The 24,495-nt window shown below is 52.7% G+C and overlaps 1 protein-coding gene across 10 annotated transcripts in view; it reads right to left on the bottom strand.

The window, feature by feature from the left end:
- Cacna2d2 (calcium voltage-gated channel auxiliary subunit alpha2delta 2) overlaps window positions 1-20,387 on the bottom strand; it is a 127,476-nt gene extending 107,089 nt beyond the window's left edge. For 5 of the 10 annotated variants that reach the window (XM_057766532.1, XM_057766535.1, XM_057766533.1 and 2 more), the window contains exon 1: window positions 19,921-20,385. In XM_057766532.1, coding sequence (XP_057622515.1) covers window positions 19,921-20,135 — 215 coding nt within the window. In that variant the 5' untranslated portion in view covers window positions 20,136-20,385. Of the gene's footprint in view, window positions 1-19,920 lie in introns of all 10 variants that reach the window. The other 5 variants (XM_057766529.1, XM_057766531.1, XM_057766530.1 and 2 more) reach the window with 2 other exon arrangements.
- Window positions 20,388-24,495: the final 4,108 nt, after the last annotated feature.

Genomic DNA, 24,495 nt, shown 5'->3' with positions numbered 1-24,495 from the left:
GGCATCGGGGGACAGACCACAAAGGGAGAGTGGGGTGCAGCACACTGAGTCAGCCTAGTAGGAAAGAAACTACTACTAGAAACTGTAGGGTCTCAGTCTCTAAAGCCAAGATGCCAGTGAGGCGGGGCGGGGGGTGGGGGGGGCGAGGTGTCACCATTAGGCAAGAGAGAAAAATCAACCATATGTGAGGGGAAGAGCTGTGCTGAGAAGCCATTTAGTAGACAGAACCATCTAGAAGCCCTTTAGAAGGCTGGGAGTCTCTAGGTCCAACCTCAGGTGGGACCATCCAGCCTTGAGACCGGCTATAAATGCTCACCCTGAGGACAGGGAAAGAAAGAGGAGGACACGGAGGAGGAGAGGGGGCAGGGAAGGGACAGGGGAAAAAGAGAAAGAGCCCAGGCGCAGATGCAGTGGCATAAACTGTTGTTGGTTGTTAATTTTATATGTGAAGTTGTTGATCAGAATGTGATTTAATTGTACAGTATAATCCAGGCTTTTGGAATAAATTATGCAGAAAACTCATCTATAATTAAACAAATCAAAAAACCAGAGACAGGTGACACTGCTGGTTCACCCTCAGAGGGCATGGACAGCGTGGGCAGCTTGGACCCCGCAGCGGGACCAGAAAGGAAGGGAGGCACAGTGTGCAACAGCAGACATGCCCAGAAGAGGCCAAGGCCTGATGGGAGCGGGGGACTCAGACCCCTGAGTCCTGCCTCTGCAGGCCTTTCTCACCGCATTGGAAGCTTTTGTTTTTCGTCATCAAAACCCTGCTGCCCCTGCCAGGCATCGTCTTTCACCAGGGAATTGAGCTCAGCAGAGCAGCCATCGTTTGTAAGGGCAGGGGTGCACACTGGGGGTGGAGCAGGAAGGCAGGTGTGAGGACGGGGCTCAGCTGGAGCAGGCAAGGGTGTCAGGGAGAAGGCACAGCTGAACCTTCTGGCTGCCAAGGGCACAGAGAACCAAGCTTGGCACTGGTAAAGGCCCCAGGTCTCTTGCTTCTCTTGTGACAGGCTGGCCAATTATTCTCCCCGCTTTGGGGGAGGCAACAATTTAAAATAAAGTGCTATTCAATTATTCTGATTATATTTCAATTGGCCTGCCACCTCCACCTCATCTCCTTCACAGGCTTCTGGGAGGAAGAAAGACAGAACAAGAGGGGGAGCAGGGGATGGAAAGACAGACCAAAGATTTCTGGAGAGCCCCGGCCAGGCTGATTTGGCCTGGGGTAGACAGGCTGGTGGCAATCACAGAGTCCACTACCGCATGCTGGCCCAGGAGAGGTGTGCTTCCCCTAATGGCAGCTGTGAGCAGTCTCCCCTCTCTTAGGCTCTCACCAACTACAGGTGGCAGAAAGTTCAAGGCTATCCTCGAGAATCGTGGCATCCTTGGGGCTACCTCCCTAGGGCATCCTTCCAGACCATGTGTGCAGATGATATGTCACACCCAAATGCCTAGGTCCAGCCCTTGCCATTCCAAACTCTTGAGCCAGATGTGTGCTCTCAGATTTTCCCACCCAGAAAATGAAGACTAAGCTGACTATAATGTCCAGCTCCCAGGCCCAAAGAGGAGGCAGGTGGAAGTTTGTCTCTTATACGGAAAGCTAACAAGGACTGTATCCCACACGCTCACGTATACAACCAGTCTAGGCTGTAGGGCTATCTTCCCGCCATCCAGTCTCCCTCAGATGGGCCTCCAGGATGGCCACACCCTCCCTGTGTCCTATTTCTGAAAGCCTTGGGAAAGAGAAGGGACCGCCAAGTCCACTGAGTCCTTCCTTCTGCCGAGCCCCAGCATTTTTCAAAGTTCAGCACTGGCGTCCGGAAGGACCCCACCTCAATTTGATCATGGATGACAAAGCTGGCAGAGGGAACAGTCTAGTCAAAGTGACTTGTTCTCCAGCCAGAGGTCAGGTGGGCCAGGCCATCAAAGATGGTAAGATCAAAGACACAACACCGGCTTCACACTACCTGTGTCAGGTCATGGTGGGAAGGAGGCCAGAGTGAGGCGGGGCTGGGTGTGCATGCTGGGCTGATTCCTGGTGGTGTAAGGCTTCTCGTCTTACACCCTCCCTCCAGATTCACAAGCAGAGAAACTGAGGCACAGGATCCAGAGGGGACTAGACATCATCCAACTATTTGTGACTCAAGGGGACCTTCAGAGTGAGAAACACGAAGCTTCCCAGAGTCCCTCCCCATCTCATGCATCCCAATTGTCACTAGGGACCCGGGGACTCTGGGAAGTTGGCAGAGGCTAGTAACCGCCGATGCTTGAATTAGTACAAATCCACCGCCTCGTCTACTCATCTACGTGTGTCTTGGGACCCTGCCCAAATACTGCTTCTTAATGAGGTTATTAATTATGGGGCTGTCCCTTCTTTTCTTTGCTGAAAAAGAACTTTTCCTTCTAATTGGTGCTTGGCTAGGAGGCAGCAAACTTGTACCCTGGCCCCACCCCCACCCCTCTACACACTAATGGTCTTTTGGCTTTAATTAGGGCACTGGGTCCACCCAATATTTACTCAAAACAGCCTGCTGGGGATTGGGAAAGAAACAAAGGAACACGGACGGGAGCCAGGGAGTCTTGTCACTCGGGACCAGGAGAGTCCAGGTAGCCCACTTGGCTGAGAGAGACATGGAGGAGATCCAGGGTCACAGAACAAATGACCACAACCACCTATCTCACCACCAAGGGCGAGGAAGCTGGTGCGTGAGCAAGGAGGGCTGTGCGCTTGGGTCAGGCTTTAGAAAGAGGGTTCCTGGCGGCAGTTAGGAACGGCGGTGAAGTTCTGAGTCTCACTTCTGTTTCCCTCAGGTTTTGCTACATAGGTATGACCTCCTCCTCCTTCAGGTCTCAATGGAGCATTCTAGTTACACCGAGAAACCCCTAAAGTAGATTGCTCTAGCACCCAGGGGATAAGTTCTACTCAGTAACAGTGCCTTGGTGGGAGAGGGGCTGGGGAAGGCAGATGGAACAGGGAGAGGGCAGAAGACCGGCAGCAGGGAAGTGTGGAGGAGTGGGTCAGAACTGATCAGGGTCCTGGCCTTCGTGGGCAGAGACCCTAGGGCCATCTTTCTTCTGTCTTCCATGTACCAGGCCATTCATTCTCTATGAGCCACATACAAATCTCAGTTTTCCTAATCAAACAGGGCTGTCCCAAGGTCCCCGAGACCACTCCAGGATTCATGCCTCAAGAGGTATGACTGGAGCCCTCTTGCCTAGGGTCCCAGGGACTACAATGTATTCTCTTAATTAACCGTCTCAGCAGCCCAATCACTATCTCCAATCCTCAGGGGGGAAACTGAGGCAGAGAGCAACTGAGTGAAGTCCCTGAGGTTGCACGGCTCATGAAGGCCAATCAGGATGGCTTATCTCTTTCCTGAGGACACCAGTCTAGTTACTGATGTAATATGGCCACTTGGGTGTCTAGCAGGTGTCTGAATGTGTATGAAGTTAAGATCCTAGCCTTCCCTCTGGGGCCACTCCCCTCCCTCAACCTTTTACCACTGCTGATGGTCAGCCCTGTTTTTGGGGTGAGTAGGAGCCTATTTTTTTTCTCACACCCACATCCAACTTATTGTGCAAATCCTACTGGCTGCACCTTCACAATGTGCCCTTCCCACCCCACTAATCACTTTTCCGCTCCCACTCCCAACCCCTGCCCCCAGTCTGGCCTGGGCGGCCATCATCTCCCCTGGACTGGCTGCAGCTAGCTCACTGGTTGCTAGTTTTTGCTTCAGCAGCTCATCTCTCCAGTTTCTTGATCATACCTAGCCAGGGTATCCCTTTGGGATGATGTTCCTCTTATATGCGGCAAACTTAGGTCCTGGGTCCCGAGGAAAAGCCAAAGCCTACCAGTAGCCATATCCTTCAGTGGCCTTGCTCAGTGTGGCTGAACATAGCCTTGAGCTCACAGTACACATCTTAGAACACACGGTTTCCTCAGCCTAGGACAGTCTCTCTTCAGTGGTCCACAGTCCTCTCCCTCTCTCCAGGCCTCTGCATACATGCCGCCAGCTCAGTGAAGCCCCAAGGCCTCTGTATACATGCTGCCAGCTCAGTCAAGCCCCCCTCCCACTCCATTTTAAAATGCAATCTCTCCTCTAGCAGTCACTGGTCTCTATTCCTCCTGGAGGGTCACTGTTTTAACTAGCCATTTTCTCCTCAGCAAATGCTTCTGCCTTGGGCTGTGAGCCCCAAAGCTCACGTTCCAGATTTCTGGCCTTGAGGAACAGGTCCTTGACTGAGCAAATACACTTCACCTGAGACCAGCTGACCTCCCAGGAATGCTGCTCCAGCCTGTGAGTGGCCAGCTCTAGGCACTCACCAATGAAGGCTGTCCCAGAACTAGCCCAGGAGGCCCCCCTTCCCCTGGCTCCTCTCGGTATGAATTATTAAGGCTCATTTATGATGGGCCTGCCCAGGCCTGTGGCTTCTCTGCATAATTCATGGCCCTCTCAGAAGGGTGGTGTGCTGGCACAGACACTTCTTCCAGGAAGCAAGAAGAAAGCGCAGAGGAATAGCCCGAATGAGGACTGTCCGCCACCCTGTCACCCTGCCCGCAATGAAGGCCACCAGGTACCTTCACCCACCCTTTGGCTCAAGGTGCTTTCTCATGTCCACTTGGGTTCTGGTGCCCTGAACTGAAGGATATGGACACCGTGCAAGCACACATAATCTTCTGTCTGTGCCTCAGTTTCCCATCTATAGGCTGATAAGTTTGGGCCATATGAGTGGTTTTCAACAGCCCCAGCAGTGAGACCTTTTATTTTCCAGCTAAATTCTATGCGAGCCCCAGAGTCTTGTTTAGCACAACTTTAGTTTCCCTACACTATGCTGAGAAAGTCCTGGTGTGTGTGTGTGTGTGTGTGTGTGTGTGTGTGTGATTTATAGCTCATCGCAGAAGGGTAGGGTCTGGAATCCTTTCCTGAGGTCTGGAAAATGCCAACAACTTCCCTGGCAGCAGAGGCTCATGAATGCCAGCACCCAGGTGTCACTGTTTGTGAAGTTCCCAATCCTAAACTGGGATTCACCAGTGAGTGAGAACCACTCATAGAGTAACCGAGGCCCCGGGGCAGGGCAAACGGCTTCAGCCATAGTTACAGGAGGCAGGTTTTCTGTCGTAGACTTCCTAGGTCCTCAGTCACCCGCACCACACACAGCATGCCTCCTCTTCTGGTGCATTCCTTATAGTCAGGCCCCACCCAGACCCATTTCCCAAGCCGATAAGCGAAGGTCCCTCAAATTGGCTCACAGGAGGTGGCCATATGGCCACCATCCTGTGTGCCTAGCCAGGTGCTATGACGGAGTGAGTAGCCTTGCTGGTCTCAGAAGGTAAGAGCAGGTTTGGGACACCTGTAGAAGTCACCAAATAACTCAGGGGCAGCTCATGTGTGACATCCTCCCATCGCTGCCCCAACCAATACCTAAAGCCCCCGTGGGGGTGTCCAGACAGACCCCGTCCACATGGCGCCACACGTTCTGGTCAGATTCCGTGATTCACCAGTCCCCATCTCCCCTCCTGCAGTCCTCCCCCTCCCCCAGTATGAGTCAATTCCTCACTGAGCTACAAATAGCTGTCCTCTGCTTGTCCTCAATGTGGTTTCATGCCTTGAGGAGGACAGAGACCCCCTCAAGATCTCTTGTTCCTCCTTAGTTCCTAGGCCTTCAGAGACCCAGGAGAATCCAGGCCAAGACTTCAAAGGCCAGCCCATCAGGGATAGCTCTGTTCTCTGGCCTTGTCCCTCCTCATCTGGCCCAGTCACCTCCGACAGAAAGCCCTCCTGGATTTCCCTCACCAACCCCCACAAACCTACAGTTCTCACCGTATTTTAGCAAGCCTCACCTTAAGTTGAGACTGGAGCCTGGGTCCATAACCATCCTTCTTGTTTGGAGCCAGGGAAAGAAATCTTCTGGGAAGATTTGAGGACAGATTTTTTTCCCCAGACTGACACCTGGTCTGACCTTCTCTCTCTGCAGTGTGAAAGAGGATGCAATGGGGGGCTGGGAGAGAGGCTTCACCCTCAGCAAACACCCAAACACACAGAAAATAGGGGGTAAAGCACCCATTGTGTGCTAGGTGTTCTTTGTGACTGCTATCAAGATAAACTACCAGGTACAAACCAATTTATGCCCACTTCACAGACACAGACACTGAGGCATGGAAATGTGGGGCGACTTGCCCAAGACTGTACTGGGCGGTAAAGGTGGCAGGCTCCCAACAATGAGGTATTAGGAAAATAGACACAAACAGAGGGTGGGAAACGCAGGAGTCATGAAGCAGGACACTACTCAATTCCTGGTACCCAACCTAGGCAGGTAATAGCCTAGGCAGGATCTCCTCTGTATATACCAGGAAGCTCGGCCCTCTGAGTTGGGAGGAAGGGAGAACAGGCTGGCAGCTAAGGACCACACGTCTAAGGACTCCACTCTAATCAATCAACCACAGGACACAAACCTGTGCCCATCAAAACTGGGCCCTGCTGCTGAGCCTGTTGGCCCATGTTTTGCGTTTGCTTGCTTGCTTTTGTTTTCAAGATAGGGTTTCTCTGTGTAGCCCCGACTGTCCTAGACCCCGCTTTGTAAACCAAGCTGGTCTCAAATGCACAGAGATCCACCTGTCTCTGCTTCCCAAGTGCTGGGATTGAAGGTCAGTACCATCACCACCCTCCCGACTCATGCGTTTCAACATTATAGCTTATACTCTGTAACTAGTATCCTTATTCCTGAGGTGGGAGTAGTAGGTACAGAGACTCAGTCCAGGTAGCAAAGGCTGGCTTCAAATTGTGTACATAGTTGAGGGTGACCTTGAACTTTAGAGGCTCCTGACTCTACCTCCAGAATACTAGGGTTACAAGCCTATGCCACTGTGCCCAGTTTAGGTGGTTCTGGGACTTGAACTCAGAGCCTTGCACGTGCTAGATAAGCACTCGACCAACTGAGCTACATTCTCAGCCCAAGGCTGGAGCATCATTATCCTCTAACTCTTTACCCTGCTGCCCCAACACTAGACCCTCTTACTGACAAGAAAGGCCTACAAGGCTTTTTACCATTTTCGGTATTTTTTCTTGCTCTCTGGTACTCTATGCAAAACACCTCTGTGGGCTCCTAGGCATCCACACCTATATCAAGAAGGGGCTTATGGGCCGGGCGGTGGTGGCGCACGCCTTTAATCCCAGCACTCGGGAGGCAGAGACAGGCGGATCTCTGTGAGTTCGAGACCAGCCTGGTCTACAAGAGCTAGTTCCAGGACAGACTCCAAAACCACAGAGAAACCCTGTCTCGAAAAACCAAAAAAAAAAAAAAAAAAAAAAAAAAGAAGGGGCTTATGGGCCACCCAGAAGCCCCACTTTGAAAGGCACCTCCAGAAGGGCGGCCAGGCACAAAGGAGCTACATGCCATTACAACATCAATTGTTCAGAACAGGGCTAAATGACTGATAAAAAACACATCCAATTCCCTTTAAAGATGAAGTAACTAAAGCACTGAATGCCTGAAACTCTGTAACTAGGAGGCATTGTGATTCCTCAGCTCCTCTCCCTGCAGAGTTTCTAGCACACAGTAGGTATGCACACCATACAACAAAAACCCCAAAGCCACAGGTCCCTCCAGATGGGCACATGGAGTCTCCATCCTGCTTCATTTTAGAGTAATGGCCTCATCTGTACGCCACCAGTCTGGAAATCACCTGTGAAATATATTTCTCCCGGCACTAGCTCAGGAACCATGTAAATCACTCGATTTAATGGCCTCTGGGATTGCTCCTTGCCACCCACTTCCCAGAAGCTCTGTGCGAGGAAACTGGGGCTGGCTGGCCCCAGTTGCATGGTCTGGCTTCTCAAGACGTTCTGGGCAACAGAAGGCACTGCCCAAAGGGGCAACAGTGTCAACGAGCAAGGAAGGAGGAACGGGTAACGAGAGGTTCAGCACCTGGAGCTGGAGCCAGGTACTAGGCAGCAGCCTCTTTCAGATTCTACCTGTTTTCTGCCTGGCCCTGCAGCAACAGTAGCTTTATCTTCAGTGGAAGGTGGGTCCATGTGACCCATCAGAACCTCCATAACCCCAACCGAGGAAGGTTTAGAGACAATCGATGGCCTGGAGTATGATGTCTCCACATTCCCTGGATATTCCATGATGCCTGGGTCATTCAGGAGTATCATTTGTTCAGCTACACACATGTCTTCTTTGCTGTCCACCTTCCCCACAGACTGCGAGCTCCTGAGAGCACTGAGCTAACCGCACGTTGAAGGTGTGGGGAGTGGACTTAACTAGGGAAGGCAGTTGGGAGATGGGTTTGGACAGACAAGCAGCCTACGAAGTGTTCAACAGGGAGGTGAGGCTTGGGCAAACATCACTGCAGAACCGATTGGAGGGAGTGGGACAGCCTCCCCAGGAGACCAGGACATCCCACTCCACACACCTAGGAAATGTGCAGGGTTTGGGGAACAGCATGACCTCTTACTCTGGTCGGGAAAACTCCTTGGAGCCAGTCCACCATTCCCCTCCCCCTTGTCAAGCAGAATGGGTATTTATTTTCCCATTTCTCCCACTGGCCACAGTTCTCCACCTTGGCTAACCCGGAGGGCTCTAGAAAAATACGGGTTCTGGTCTGGGGATGAGGCCCATTTGGCAGTGTGTTTGTCTAGCATGTATGAGGCCCAGGAGGTTTAGTCTCCATTGCCACATAAGCCTGGTGTCATGGTACATGCCTGTAATCCCAGAACTTGGACCTGGAAGCAAGAGAAGCTGAAGTTCAAGGTCATTCTTAGCTATGCAGTGATTCTGAAGCCTGAAGCCAGCCTAGGCTGCCTCATCTCTAAACAGACAAACAAACAGAAAAGGAAAATGCTGACCCCTACCTCCACATTAAATGCTACAGTCTTATGGGTCTCTGATCCCCTTTTCACCCTCAGGGAAACCAGTGCTGCAAGACTGCTGGAAGACGGGGTGCAGATTGCACTCTAGCAGCAGCCAAAGTAGGCCCACAGGGAGCCCCATCCCAAACCATGACTAAGTCTGCTTCAGCTTCCGGAGTTGACCAGTCCAGCCCTGGGAACACTGTGCACATCGTGAGCTCCTTGCTCTGCAAACATTTACCGAGCACTTGAGAGGCACAATCCAGGAGCTGAAGACAGTAGCCCTGGGCACACAGCCCTGACAGACACATACTGGAGAAGTGGGTACTGAAGTATCCTAGAATGCCCATGACCCTCCTAGGAAGATGTAGGAGGTTTAAGAGGACAGTGACTCCTCGCCAAGCACATGAAACAAGCAAACATTAGCTGGACCACAGGTGGGTTTGCTTTGGGCTGATTGGACCCTCTGAAGTTCTTCTCAATTGTCCCCATCTTCATAGTAGGAGGAAGGCAGTATCTGGTACCTTAGTAGGCAGAGATCCTCTCTGGTGCTACCCCCAGCCCACCCCTGTCCATCTGTACCTCGCAGGAGCTGACACAGCAAAAGCACTGAGCCACAGCTCTGCTGTAGGGGGAAGCGGCGCTGTCCTACCGGGTCCCCAAATCTCTGAGATGCCTCCATCTCCAGGGCTACTCCAGGCTCAGAGAGAAAGCGCCCATGACAAACCCACATAGGTTTCCATCAGAGAGGGCCAGTCCTTGCAGATGGCCATGTATGATGAGACACACGCATGTTACAGTGACACCCCAAATACCATGCGGTTAGAGGCTGCCTGGAGCTACATGGACAGCGTCTGAGTGCGGAGTGGGAACCCTGAGCCACCACTTGCTATATGCGAGACAACAGCATCACTTAGCCTTGCCAGGAGCCTCCTTTTGTCTTGAGTGTGAAACTGGGTGTGTGTGAACTGGCCTCCTTGGACACCATGTACAAAACACACTACCAGAGCCCAGCTCTCAGAAACTGATATTGTGGGTCAAATAGCTACTTTCTTGCTTTCTTGACTATGTCTCCCCTTTCCTCTCATCTTTCTCCCTCCTCTCCTGCTTCCTTAGCTCCTCTCCGCCCCTCTTGTCCAACCCTGGAGCAGCCACAGTCTCCCTACCCTCCATCAAGCCAGCTTTCTTGCAAACAGAACCCAAGCCTGCAGAATCTCCACCTCCAGCCCCAAGGTGACCCCATCCTCAGCTCAAGGGTATATCCTGATTAGCCTGAACCAATCACAATGTGCCTTCTCCATCGCCAGCGATTGGTTTAGAGTGGGCATGTGACCCAGTGCTAGCCAATGAAGTGTAAGGGGAAGTAGGCAAGGGGCTTTTAGGCAAGGTTTCTTTTCCTCTTAACTGAAACCCATAAGAACTATCTCATGTTCTGTCCGTAAAGTCCAGGTCTGATTATGATGCCTGGAGCTGTGGCAGCCATCTTGTTGCCATTAGGGAAGTTGACCAAAATACTCGGCCATACCTAAAGTAAGGCCAGCCAGGCAAAGCACAGAAGAACTGGTTCTCATTGACAGCTTATACTTATCAACCTCTGACTCCTCAGAGAAGGAAAGGCCTACCCACAGGGGGAAACCTCCTACTGGGGTTGCCAAGGTGTACACCGGAGCAGCCTTGATTCCTCATTGCCAAAGCCAAACACGTCCCACGGACTCAGTGTCCTCCGTGTGACAGCACAACCTCTCCTCCCCCAGGCCCCACAGAGTAGCCTAGCACTGGCCCAGGTGCGGGACTAGAGGAGAGACACAGAATGGAGGGAACACAGGGCATCATTCAGGAAGGCTCCTCACCTTATCACTGGGGCTCAGAAGACCAACCTGACAGAGAAGTCTGGATGAAGCCAGGAGTCAGGGAGGCCAGAGAGCCTACAGGACCTGCACGTGGCTCTAGCTGGCTGGAGAAGAGGTATTCCCAGGGCTAGTGGCAGCCCAGGCAAAGATCTGAATTCCAGGCTGGAGTGTAGGTCACAGTTAATTCCCATAAAGGGACATGGCGGGGACGGGTCCCAGAGAGGACAGAGAAAGGTCCCTCTGTAAAGGCTCCGTGCGGAGGTTAGTAATTCTGTCAGTGCCTTCACATTTCTAATAACTGAAGCGGGGGGGGGGCAGGGCCGGAGTGGGGTGCTTTGTTGTTTGTTTGTTGGAGCTGATGGCAGCACCGAGCCTGACCTTTAAGGCTTCAAATGCAGCATTTCAGGCAGCGCCAGCAGGAGAACGCGGTTGCGGAAGGAAGCTATCAAGACTGAAATGCCACGTCAGGCTGGAAACTAGAGGCAAAGCAGGGGCTTCTACCTGTCTGAGGAGCACACCCATCCCTTGGTACCCACCCTCCTGCCTAGTGGTAAAGATGCTTTTCCCAAGGAGAACCAGAAAGCTTAGGTCACTCTGAAACAGCACGGGGACATCGGCATCGAGTTCTACCCCACCCCCCATAGGACTGGAGTACCACACTACAAAGACAGTCTGCTTTAAGTTCACCCAAGGAACCCCGAATGCTCCCTTACCCCAGGCCACAGATATGGCTATTTAAGACAAATGATTGCGTGTCCCAGTGTGCAGATGGCTGCATGGGAAATCACCCTTCAAGCTGCATGCATTGAGCCCTAGCCCACAACATAAATGTGGCGTCTGAAGGCTCCCTTCCCTCTCCTTGGGCCTCGGTTTCCTTGCATATGAAATCAGGCCATGTGGCTCTCCTGGAGCTTCTGTGGCTGGGTCCCTCCTAAGTCCAGGGAACACACAAGGCTCATAGTGACCAGCTGGTTTTGCATAGGTTCCTTGATCCTTCAAAAACACTCCCTGCACCTCTACCTGTAGTCTTCCTGCCCGGGTTGCAGCCAGCATCAGGCAGGCAGGGAGACTTGCAGGGAGGGAGGCAGCCCATCCAATTATTTAAATTAGTCAGGAAGGCCCAGAAACACCAAGGTCTTGTACATGAGCACCTCAGGAATCCCTTCTGCCTTTTTTCTCCAGACCACTCCTGTTCTGCTTTAGCATCAGCCCTGCCCAGCTGACGGTGGGACAAGCCTCTCTCAACCCCCCCATCTTCCTCCCTGAGCCTCAGGGGCCTCATCATTCCCAGGCCCTTTCAGAGAGATAATCCTGCAGCTGGTGAAGATACTCCTCTGCCACCCCATCTGTTGATCTGTGTCCTGCCCTGTAAGCGGGTGTTCACTGGTGCCCACTATCTTCTTGTAGGCACAGGGGTGGGCTGGGGGTAGCACCGGAGAGGATCTCTGCCTACTAGGGTACCAGATACTGCCTTCCACCTAGTATAAAGATGGCATCCCTTCTCAAATTGCCCAGAACCTTAGGCCATCCTGCCTCCCAACACACAGACATTAAGAACACCAATAAAGTCAAACTTACGGTTCTCTCAGACATCAGAACCTGCACAGCCCTAAGCGCCAGTGCCCTAATGAGGGGGACCAGGACAGCCAATCTCATAAAGATTCAGGACACGAAAATTCATCCTTGAATCTTACTAGAGACACCGAATAGAGCACTCAGGGTAGACAGGTCAGATGCTGCATAGTGACTACGGACTGCAGGGCATCTTGCCTTGGGCAGGAACTCCAAAACCTGCTGCAGGTGCTCCTTGCCCTTCACTGTGCAAATGAGAAGTGTGCAGAGAGGGAAACCCAGCAGCCCAAGGTCACACAGCAAAAGTCTTCCCGTTTGCCAGCACCCTGACCTCCTCCATGTGACCCCTACAGACTTTCTCCACACGAGGGCTACTTGCAAAGACACTCTGCTTCTTCAAGGCCTCCCAGAGCTCCTCAGAGTCCCAAGTCCTCCAGTGAATCTAAATACCATTTAGTTTGCAGAAATCTGAATTACGAGGACACAGCCTCCGTGTATTTTCTTCTCAGACTGTCATCCTGCCAGTTGGTAGATGATCAAACTTTGTAGCTCAGCCTCAACTCAGGCTGTCCCTGACACAGGAGTTTGCAAAACACAGGTCTTCACAAGCAGGAGGCTTTGTTTCCCACTGCCAGCATTCGCCCACCAACTTCTGGCATTCACATCAAAGGCAGGTACAGAAGGTGGGTACGGCAAGCACATTCTGGCTGCAGAGATAAACTGGCGTGTGCCTGCACACACACACACAGAGGCACATGAGCACACACCCACATTTGAGCTCATATGTGCCTGTGTGCATATACCTGCACTACTCCATGCATACAAACATGTCTGCACGTATACACCTACACGTGGGCATACAAGTACTGTGCTAGTACAAATACACCTAAGCACACACCTACTCACAGGCACACAATCAGGTGTGTAAACAAGTATGATGCGCGTCCAATACATGTGCAAAATCATACACAAACACACAGCTGTAGACCATCCTACCTATAGGTTTACATTTGCACTAAGGCCAAGGTAAGGGCCCAGTACAACAGGAAAGCCCCAGAAACCCTAACTGGGCCCAGGTACCTACAGGCTCTTACTGAATACTGGATGCTATAGGTAAAGGGACAGGTCACTCAGTGTAGGCACAGCTCTACCTGAGCACCCTCCTAGATCCAGAGCCTAGAAATACATCTATTCTTCATGATCTGCACCATCTCAACCTATGGGGTACCACAGAGGTCCCCAACTCCAAAGAAGCCTAGTAAGCACCCAAGGTCATGAGGCTGTGTGTGTGGGGGGGTGACGCTCTTAGGGGCATATTAAGAGGGCATTGCTCAGAAAGGACTGGCCCTCTATTGGGGAAGGAAGCAAGAAGCCTAGGATCTAAGGGAATGGAAGGGAGAATGATGGAGGGGCATCTCCTTCCCTGTTCCCTCTGTTTGGTGAGCATCACTTTTAAGGTGGGAAGAGATGGTTAAAGACCAGCAGGAAAAACTTCCTCTCCTCCTCCTTTTCTGCTAAACAATTAGGCTAATCAGAGCCCAAAGTGGGTCAGTCAGAAGCCAAGAGGCATCAAGGCACCCAAGGTACTAGGCCCAGACAACCTCATGCACACAGAGAGCAGGCAGGCTGGCGGTGGGGGTGGGTCCTGCCCCACTCCTGCTAGAATGGAGAGGAGCTGGAAGGAAGATCCCCACACTTGTCTTCTTAGAGGGCTGGAATGATCAGCATCGAAAGATCTGAGAAGAGAGGAGACTGAGGCTAGGTGTGGGGGCTGGGGGGGGGACATCTCTGTCCAAGGTCACCAGAGAAGGCTGATCTGGGTTTGCTCTTGACAGAGGCACCCCAACCCAAGTAAAGCATTTGCCCCATACACACACAGCTAAGCAGGGTCTCCTAGTACCACCAGGCTCAGTCACCAGTAGCAGCGGGGGGCGGGGGGGGGGCAAAGAGAATCAGACAAGACCAGACAGGTAAGGAAGTGCATGTGGAAAACAGCAGGACTGGAAGAGGAGACAGGATCAGTGGTGCGGACAACCACACCAACCGCCTGAGTCTCACAGGGGCAGGGTAGGACCTGTCTACATAAAGCCATGCTGAAGCTGTGTGCATCCAAAGGACAGAATTCTTGATTCCTTAAGGGCATCCCGAGAAACCTCTAGGGACTTCAGAACCTTTAGGGGCATTTCAAGCTCAGTGGTCATCTGAACTGACACTCTCCACACCCTGAAGTCCTTAGTGACAATAATGCAGAAGACTCTTTAGGTCACAAAGAACGAGAGCAAAAGGGAATGTGAAAAACAAATTTAAAAAGAAAAAAGAAGTACAAACCATACATATACTTTCCTTCGAGAACACACGTATTGATTCTGTAGCTTCTTATTTAGACAGTGGCGCCAGGAAAAACAAACGTGACATGAAGAGAATCTCCTCAGCAAGTTTCAGGCCCGTGTCTGTGATAGGAACCTCCTCACCATCAACTTGGGGACTTCAGGAACCAGTGCCCCTCCCAGGCCTAGGACCCAATCACCAGAAGACACAGATCAAGGGTCCCCAGGCAATTTTGGAATGGGTTGGTGGCTTGAGGTGAGAAAGGACCTTTCTCAGAAAGAGAGCATTCCGATCCCATAGGCAATGCTACCCTGCAGGGCCCAGGCCTGAAGGCTTTGAATCCTAAACCTGCAGGCAACCTCAGGAACCTAGAGCCTTCTGCCCTAACCCTACCTGGTCTCAAGCATCTGGAAGCTCGGAGTCTTGTGACGTTCTAGGGGCCTAGCAAATTAGCTGAGAGGCTCCAACTTCACACATGCATTAAAACCCAGGCTCTACCCCGACCTCTGACCTTTCTTTCGAGAACCATAATAGAATGTGGAAATGGAGTCTACACACACATTGCTGCTTACTACCCTGCCCGGCAGGCTTTGCCACAATTAAAGCAGTAGGGCAAGGGCAATTCTGGGTTGCGGGGACATTCTATGATGGCCAGCGTGCACACAAGAAGGAGGACTGGCAGGCCAGTCTTGGCCAAGGATGTCCCTTCGGCTTGCAGAAGACCAAAAAGAGAAAAGAGGGACAAGCAGGCAGGGTCACAGAGGGGAAGGGGGCTCACACCTACCTCCCATGTCGCCGGCCTTTTCATTTCCTTCCTAAAGACTTGAGTTTTTAGCTCCTCTCCCTACTTCCAGGACCCCCTTCCAGATGTCTCCAGGGCCCTGGCAGGGAGGGTACCTCTCTGACAGAGATCCTCTTGGTCCTTACAGGAAATGTGGGTTTTGGGTCTCAGTATCCCAGTCTGGGGGAGGCCTTGAAAAGGGTTCTGAGGACAAGCTGGTAACAGAGGTGAGCAGCTCATCCTGGGCTCAGTGAGAGGAGTCCACCATCACCCCGGCAACAGCTTCCACCACCAATCACCAATGACAAATGGTTGGACAAGGGGAGCAAAGGAGAGACAAGAAGGAAGTTTGTGTCGGGCATGGTAGCACACTTTCGTCCCAGCGCTCAGAGGTCACACTGGTCTACCATAACAAGACCTTACCTCAATAAATACATAAATAATTTATTTATTTATTTATTTATTTATTTATTTATTTATTAAAGATTTCTGCCTTCTCCCTGCCACCACCTCCCATTTCCCTCCCCCTCCCCCATCAAGTTCCCCTCCCTCATCATCCCTAAGAGTAATCCGGGTTCCCTGCCCTGTGGGAAGTCCAAGGACCACCCACCTCCATCCAGGTCTAGTAAGGTGAGCATCCAAACAGCCTAGGCTCCCACAAAGCCAGTACGTGCAGTAGGATCAAAAACCCATTGCCATTGTTCTTGAGTTCTCAGTAGGACTACTCATAAATAATTTAAAAAAAAAAAAAAAGAATACGGTCAACCAAATGGTGGTGGGGCACTGTGAAATGACAGTCAGTTGAGGTCCCACAGCCACGGCTTGTGAACTTGATACAGATATTAACAGTCGCTGCCCTGGTTCCTGCTCACTGGTTGCTGCCCTTCTCCCATTGATTCTCCCCACTAGCCTCTTAAGATTATATTATTTCAGTAGGGGAAATCAAGGCAAGGTCATCTCAAAAGAGAGGGTCCAATCTAGAGACCAAAATGGAGCATACAAGGCTCACACCGATACCCAGCATGCCTACAAACTGTGTCCTCCAAGAGGCTAAGAGCTGGTGGTGTCTATCTACACTCAAGCAGAGGGGAGAAGGAGACATCGGAAGCTGAAGGGTTCATTTGATTTACTTGAGAGTCAGTTTTACTTTGTCACTTTTGGATCAGTCTCTTCTGGGGACATAGGTGTGGTGTGGAATCTGGGAGACTAGCCCCTAAGGTACCCATTTTAAAGTGGCCTTCTTCCCTTTTCAGGAGGTTAGCCTGATCTATCTTTCCAGAAGGAATGGTCTAATAAAAGTCGGGTATGGGGGGCACAGCACCCAAAGATCTCCCCCAGAACCTCAACACCAGGAGGGGTGTAGGCACCTGGCAGTGCTGCATTCTATTGACAGCAGCAGCAGGCCTGGAAGCCTCACCCCTCCCTCCTGCGAAAGCTGCGCAGGTTGTTGGAAAGAGGGGGGACCCACACATGTAATGTTGCCTCCCACCAATAGGGAGAGCCACAGAGAGGTAGAGAGACCTACTCCAGGCCCAGACAGACACACGTCACCCACCATTAACCATAGCTAGACTGACGCATGCCCCATCATGGGCACTGCTCCCCATTTGTCCGCTCGGAAGAGAAGCATGTATATACTCTGACAGGCATTAATTTGTTGGGGGTACAAACCCTTCAGGGCCCCTCACTGCTCCTCACCCATGCCAGAGTAAGGAAGGCACCAAACCTACCCATCGCTAGAGCAGAGCTGTATTAAGAGGTGCAGGCGGGCAGGTGGGCAGTTCAGATGGGCACTCCACGTAGCACTTAACCAGAACTCCACTGAGCAGGGAAGCGTGAAAACCAGGGGTACCATAGGGCAGGGTACAGGGACCCAACAGAAAGGACAAAAAGGCAGGCAAGTCAGGGTGGGCACAGATTGATGACAGGATAAATAAGGAGGTGAGGAGAGAGAGAGACCCTAAGCCCCAAAACTGGAGTGTAGGGGCAACAAAGAGGGACAGAAAATACATAAATACATCAAGGCTGTTAGCAGCCAGGACTGACTCTCCGCCAGCAGCACTGGCTGGCCTGACCATTGGGGTGGGCGTAAACGGGAACAGAAGGAAGCAGGTAAAAGGGAGCATGTACTGTTCTAGGACTCCATCCTCCTAGACACGAGAGTATATACACACCCATGCATGACACATGTATCTGAAACCCTGATTCAGATCCAGGTGGGCAACAGAGGCCCCTCTTCCTAAAACCAAAGTCCCGTCCTCCCTCCAGTGGCAACTCCTCTGCCCTCTATAATCTAACGGCTCGGTTCATTTCACCCGATGGCAGACGGCCACACTGCCAGAGAGATAACGGTTACCAGATCCTAAGCCCGCATTTGATTAAAACCAAGCAGTTTGAAAAGCTGGGCCCCTTCCCACAGCTCCACACCCCGAAGGGTATTCTTAATCACTGAGGGCCTTCCCCACAGAAGGCTTGTTCCATGTCATCCCGGTACCATGGGAATGATAGTCCTACTTTTCAGCTTGAGAATCCACCTGTATCAGCGTCCTCTGAGGCTGGGCACTCCGACCTGGGAGAAGGTTCAAGATACCACCCATCCCTGAGCATCCCCACGGAGTCCTGGACCCCCAGCGGCAGCATCAGCCTTTTATGTCATTTAACAAAAGCCCTAACTAGGAACCACGCAGTCACTAGGAGGGGTCCACAAGAGTCCCCTTCCTCCTCCAAGGATCAATAAAATCCACATCCACGGGACCAGGGCAGCTGAAGGGCGCTGCCTGTCATGGCAGATCTGCTTCGATGCCACATGTTCATCACCCCCCACTAGACCCCAAAGCCCCTATCCCTCCCCCTGCTTCATCCCCTAATTATGGCTTGTAAGACACGTCCCGAACCCTCGAATTAACTCCAACTACATCAAAAGGAGAAGAGTGTCCAGCTGGGAATGGTGTGTGGCTGTAGTCACACCCTCCTCAACATCTTCTGGGGACGGGGGACAGGTGCACCCTTGCTCAGGGTTTTACATTGTCCTAGGGGAGACTCAGGAAGGCCCAGCAGCCATGGCAAGCACGCTGCAGGGAAGGGGACAGAGGTCAGAAGAGGCAGAAAGAGACGACTACTTAAACCTTCTCTTGAGGAGCTGGGAAAGAAACAGCTAGGAAAGGGGGGAAAAACTGTGGCTTGCCTTTGAGGAAAAAAAGAACAATAAAAAATGCTTTTGCTCTTTTTAGACGCCGTAGTTCCAATCCAGTTTCATCGCAGCACATGAAAGACAATAACACAACCCACCAACCCTTGAACTTCCCTGCGCTCGTGAAAACCCAGACAGCTGACAGAGGACACGTCGTGCGGCACCTGTAATTTGCCTACTGATCACCCGCCTGAGCACGGCCAGGCTGTGTGAGGAGAGCGACGGATGGCAGTGAGGACAGGAGACAGACTCCGAGCAGGGCTCCATCCGAGTTTGTTTTAGGCAGGTTCTGTGGCAGAACCAGGGGCTCCTACCCAAGGGCAGAACCGCTCTTATGACGCAGACTAGCCCGACCAGACCCTTCCTCTCATGCCCAAACCTGGGCCAGGACACTCATGAAGGAGTCCAGGGGACAGGTGGCTCCTCAAAGCCGAGGACAGAAAACAGAAGCACGGTCCTTGTCATGCCCCAAAGGGGTGTCTGGACAATGGCATATGGTTGGGGCATGGTGTCAAGAAACAGATGTTGTCCTAACGGGGCACATACAGAATACCCACTTCCTATCTAGACACATCTGCCTGACTTTGCCAGCTCCTGGGGAAGGTGAGGAGACTGGTAGAACGAACCTGGAAATGCTATTACCCTGTTAGGAGCAGGAGCCGACAGGGTCAGCATCAGGGGCAGGCAGGGGTCCTTCCCATCATTCACCTTCTGGCCCAACCCCAGCACTTTCTCCTTATTGAGCTCTCCAGGGACGCCCCCTCAGGTGGGCGGCCAAGAACAGGTGACATTGACCACAGCAAGAAGGTGCTGGTATCTTCTGCATCCAGTACCCTTCCCCCCCGCCCAACCAAAGGAAAAGGCCCAAGAAGACGAATTGTGGATGTCTGACCCCACGTCTGACTCTAAAGCTCTAGGTTCCCAGCCGGGATAGAACACAGGGCAGATGCGTTGTTTCAAGTCTGGCGGACAGGGGTCTCTGGCCATTCTCTCAACCAACCCCAAGACCCTCTATTACTAGGACAGTGGCTGGAGTATCAGCTGACAGACTCGAACCCCTCGCCCCATCCCTGGGATTGAAGATTTTTTTGCTCTGTCCCCTTGGAGGTGGGGGCAGTCTGTGGGAAGCAGGGGCACCGCAAGGAAGTTTCGCAACGCAGCCAGAAGCTCCGGGACCCTGGCTGCTAGCCCACGGGGTTTGTAGCCGCCACCCTCAGTTGCAGCATGCTACGGGACCCAGAGCCCCCGTCCTGACACCCGGCGCGAGGAGGGGCAGACGCTGGCTGAGGGGCGCAGGGGAGCGCGGGGCTCCGCGGAGTCCCGCGGCTGGCCGAGGCCACTTACGTGTGCTGCTGGGGGAAGCTGTAGGCAGAGGCGCCGGGGGCGGTGAGCAGCGGTAAAAGCAGCAGCGGCGGCAGCAATAGCAAGAGCGGGCGTGCGGGCCCGGACGCTGGGTCCCGGGGGTCAGGAAAGGGCCGGGGGCCGCGACCGGGCCAGGGGCGCGCGGTCCGCACCGGGCCGGGCCAAGAAGCGCCGCAGGTCCGAGCCGGCACCGCCATGTTTCCATTCAAGATGCGGCGCCGCGGGGGGGGCGGGGGGAGACGGCGGCGGCGGCGGGCTGGTGGGGGGGCGCGGGCTGCGGGAGGCAAGCCGGCCTCTTTTCCACCTCCTTCTTCCGCGTGGGGCCTCCGGGGCTGCACTGGCCGCAGCGCCTCTGCGGGCTGCGCGCTACGATCTCCCCGCCGCGCTGGCTCCAAGCGCTTTGAGCGCCTGGCCCGGGACCTGCGCTCAAATAGCGGCCGCCGCCAACCTGCCGGCGCCGCCCTCCCCTGTCGCTCCTTCCCTCCCTCCCTCTCTCTCCTCGGCCGGCCCGCCTCCGCGCGCCCCCGCCGCGGCCACGCGCCCGCCTGTGCCCGCGCTCCCCTCGTCCCCGTTCACCCCCGAGCCTGCCCTATTGGCTCGTGCAACCGATCTGAGTCCTACGTCCCAGCCTCTGTCCTGACGTCCCCACCTCCACCCCCCAATTTAGACCTGGAAACATCCCTCAGCCCTGTGAGTGAGAACTCTCCTAGGCGGATGCACATCCGACTCTTAAGGGGCTCGACCTTCAACAGGCTTAAGGCCTGAAGTCACAGGTTTAATGGTGAAATGGCAGGCTTCGGCAGACCAGAGAGGAGGGTGCCAGTACTGTCCCACCCACAGTAGCTCCAGCTACCTCAAGATTTCTTCCTGCGGGGAATAGGGGGCTTGCACTTCCAGCCCTTGGTAGAAAAAAAGAGAAAAAGAGAGAGAGGATTTTGATTCTAGCTCCTTGGGAGTTTGGGTGGTTGGAGACCTCCGTTTTTGCTTTGCTCTTCTTTACCGCCAAAGCAACGTGTGCAGGGAGCCCAAGCCTCAGCTCCCTGGACTTGCACAGCCTCTAGTCGAGGGTCAGGGAGCTCACCCCAGCACAATCCATTCGTTTCTATTCTAGTGACCCCTGGCAGTTCCCTGCTATAGTTACAAGGATAAGGCTTGTGTAACTTTCAGCTTGTGGGCCACCTTCTCAGAATCCACCTTTTTCTTAGGAATACGCTCTAGGTCCTCAGTGTCATTGCCAGGAAAGGATGAGAAGGGGGTAAACGGCCTGGTAGTGGAAGCCCTCGCAGCTGGGACTGCTGAAGTTGGCCCTTGAGTCCCACGTTGTCCCCTCCCCCACTGATGAGAATGCTCTCTGACAGCCTGGCACAGGGATGAGCCCCTCTGCGGGAGCTGCTCACAGATCCTGCCGAACATGAAGCTAAGGGGTTCTTAATTGCTGGGTTCAGTTCAGAGATGCCCAGGGACTCTTGTCTCACACCTGGGTAGGTCACCTATCATCCACGTGTAGGAGAAGTTTCAGAGAGAGAGAGGAGAGAACAGTGGCCTCTGGACTGAGGGCTACAGAGGCTGTAGAGACGCAGGGCCACCTTTCCTTGATTTTCAGCTCTGCTGTGGGCTTCCCATCCTTTCCCCGCTCCTATCAGTTAGGACGTGACAAAGGAATGGCTTCTTTTCTGAGGGACATTTCAGGGCCAGGTTGGCAATATACTGAAAATCAAGAGGCCCCATCAATGATATCAAAGGGGTTCAGAGGTCCTGGGGTGCCACTAGTTCCTGGGACCTGACAGACAGGAAAGGAAGGGCCTAGTGAACTATGGGAGGCTGCATCAGGCCAGTTCTATAAGGAGACACATGCAGGGGCCTCCCTGAGCCAGATGTGTGGCTGAGTCAAATACCCACTGCTCCCTGTCCCTGGCTTTGGACAGGGCAGTTCCACCACCAAGTTGAATAAAGACAGAGTCCTGCACTGGAGTCAGTCAGCCTGGGCTAAGCACCCCCTCCTAGCCTGCTGACTCCTGTCTCTAACATCTGTATCCCTCACATGCAGGGAGGCCTGGCCTGAGATGCCTTCCCTTGCTCATTGTCTGGACAAATAACTGTTCAGCCCAAGGGATGTAATCCCTTTTTGGTTTCTTCTAAAGGGTGGCACTTTCCCAAGGCAGACTCTGCAATGTCCTGACACATGTCAGGGACAGCCCACTTGACCTTTGACACAAAGATGGCAGTGCTGTCCTCGGAGAGAACCCAGGCCGTCAAGCACCTGGGGCCAGCCAGTTCGGCAGGGAGTGCTGGCAGTTGGGCATTTCAGTCTCAGCCTCCGCAGATGTGCACCTAATTGAGGCCGCTGGCGCCGAGGGACAGGCGGGAGATTTTGGTTGACAGGCCGTTAAAGGAAGACAAATAAGGAGGGGAGGTAATTAAGAGTAAATGGGTAGTAAGAGTTTACACATTCCGACTTGGGAGACTTACAATTTCCTCAGCCTCCTGGCAGTGGCTCCAGTCACAGGTTAAGATCTGGGGAGGAGCAATTGTGACTTACCAGAGAATAAGATGTCCACAGCAGGCAGATGGGTTCAACAGGAAAAGCCTAGCCCCACCCATCTGACCAAGGTGACTGTCTTGGAAGGTGTTGGGTGCCAGGGGCATGTAATATTGCAGCCAGCAGAAGGAAACCAATTTTTGACAGGACCTGGCAGGAGCTGTTTCTATGACTTACAGGAGGTCAGATCTGTAGCCAGAGAGATTGACGGAGCTTTATGGAGAACCTACTATGTGCCAAAGAGAACCTACTATGTGCCAAGGAGGCCCTATGCTCAGCCATACCACCAAGGGAAAAGGAAGCCAAGCAGGAATATTTACTATGCCAGGGCAGCAAGATTTCTACCCCAAACTACCCCACCTTCAACAACCCCACTTTCCCCTCAAGCCTACAGGCTGTCCAGCAACCCTTTGAGTGAAAACCCTTGCCCTGAGGCCTTAGTTTCTTCTCCCTGGGGGCATACTCTTGTACCTTTACCATTTGGGCACAGGATATTCAAGAGACCATCAAACTACTTATGCCAGGAAGTACTAGAACAGCCCCTCCACAATCGGATGGGCCTCCCCCCATTTCTCCTGCTTCCTCTTCAGACACACACAAGTCATGGCTTCTGCCTGGGGGTCTGAAAGACGCCCACACTCCCTCCTTTCGTCAAGTTGGCACCTAAAGTTCTCCAGTCCTTCTCACACTCTCCAGGTGCTATATAGGTTGTGGTCATTAGAAAGAGCAAAGAAATCTTGGCATAAAGAAGCCCACAGGTGGCCCGTTAAGGAGCCCGAGAGTTATGCCCAGGAAGTGTAGCCTGATCTGGAAGTGAGGTGGATCAACTCTGGCAACAGGCATTACGGATTACGTAGGCAAATCTATTCTGCCTGTGTCTTCATCCACCTAGTGCCAAAACCCAAAGCATGTGATATTCTTAGGGCAGGACTCAGCATTTAGCAAGTGCTTAGTGAGGGAAGACAGAAGAGTCACACATCCCCTAGGAAGGGCAGGCCCTACACTGAAGCAAGTGGGAGCTTCCTGGAAAGGAGGAAAGATTCCAGCTCAGCCTTGCAAGACTAGCAGGGGTGTGCTCCCACAAATGCCCTAGTCTAAACATGGTGCAAATGAACTGTAACCTCCATATATAACCAGAAGAGGGCTCCACCTCTGACCGCATAGAGAATACTTCCAGCTCAGATTGGATCATCCGAGGCTTGAAGGATGGATTTGAGCCCAGGAGTTCAGGGCCAAACTGGACAACATAGTAAGATCCCGTACCAAAAAAATAAACAAATTTGATTAAAGACAAGAACAAAAAAGTCTTTAAATCTCCTTAGTGAAATTGCTAACTTTCACTGTGATAGAGGGAGGTGGAGTTTAAGCTTTTCACCTGCAAAATTGTGGGCTCAGACTGGCAGAACCTCCAGTATCTTCTTAGACTTAAGGGGAAACTGAGGTCCAGAGATGGGACAAAACTTAACTAAGGCCACTAATATGTTAGTGAAGGTCTGGACTTTGGGCTTTGACTCTGGAGATGGCGTTATTATCCCAGATCTGTCTCCCACGATGAAGATGGGGGCTGGTCATAGCCTCAGACCTGACTTTGACATGCTCATCCTGGCCCCTGGAAGCAGAAAAAGCTACAGTCCCAGTATGGGGCCGGTGGGAGAGCAAGAACTTTTCATACTGCAACAGTAGCTGCCTACTTAGATGGCCATTATCACAGAGGTCACTGAACTCAGATCACCTGCTCGAGTGGAGAACTCTGGTTAATTAGATAGGTCCGAGCTTCTAGAAGAGGCTTGGTCCATGGTTCCTGGGAACCCCCTACTTAGTAGGGGAACACAACACACAGGAAAGATATGATAAGTACCTCAAACATGCATGCTGATTTTCTTTTAAAGCACATAATCAAACAGGACATAGAATTACTGTGTTCTGTGAGACCCAGGCAGTCAGGAAAGGGGAGGACCCTGGGAGTGGCACAAAAGGGCAGACAAGAACTTGAGTGGCTGTGTTATGGGGGGACAAAG

The sequence above is a fragment of the Chionomys nivalis genome, chromosome 4 (assembly GCF_950005125.1).
Source record: "Chionomys nivalis chromosome 4, mChiNiv1.1, whole genome shotgun sequence".
Lineage (NCBI taxonomy): Eukaryota > Metazoa > Chordata > Mammalia > Rodentia > Cricetidae > Chionomys > Chionomys nivalis.
The sequence above is the reverse complement of the archived record's forward strand: the minus strand, read 5'-3'. Positions and strand labels throughout refer to the sequence as shown.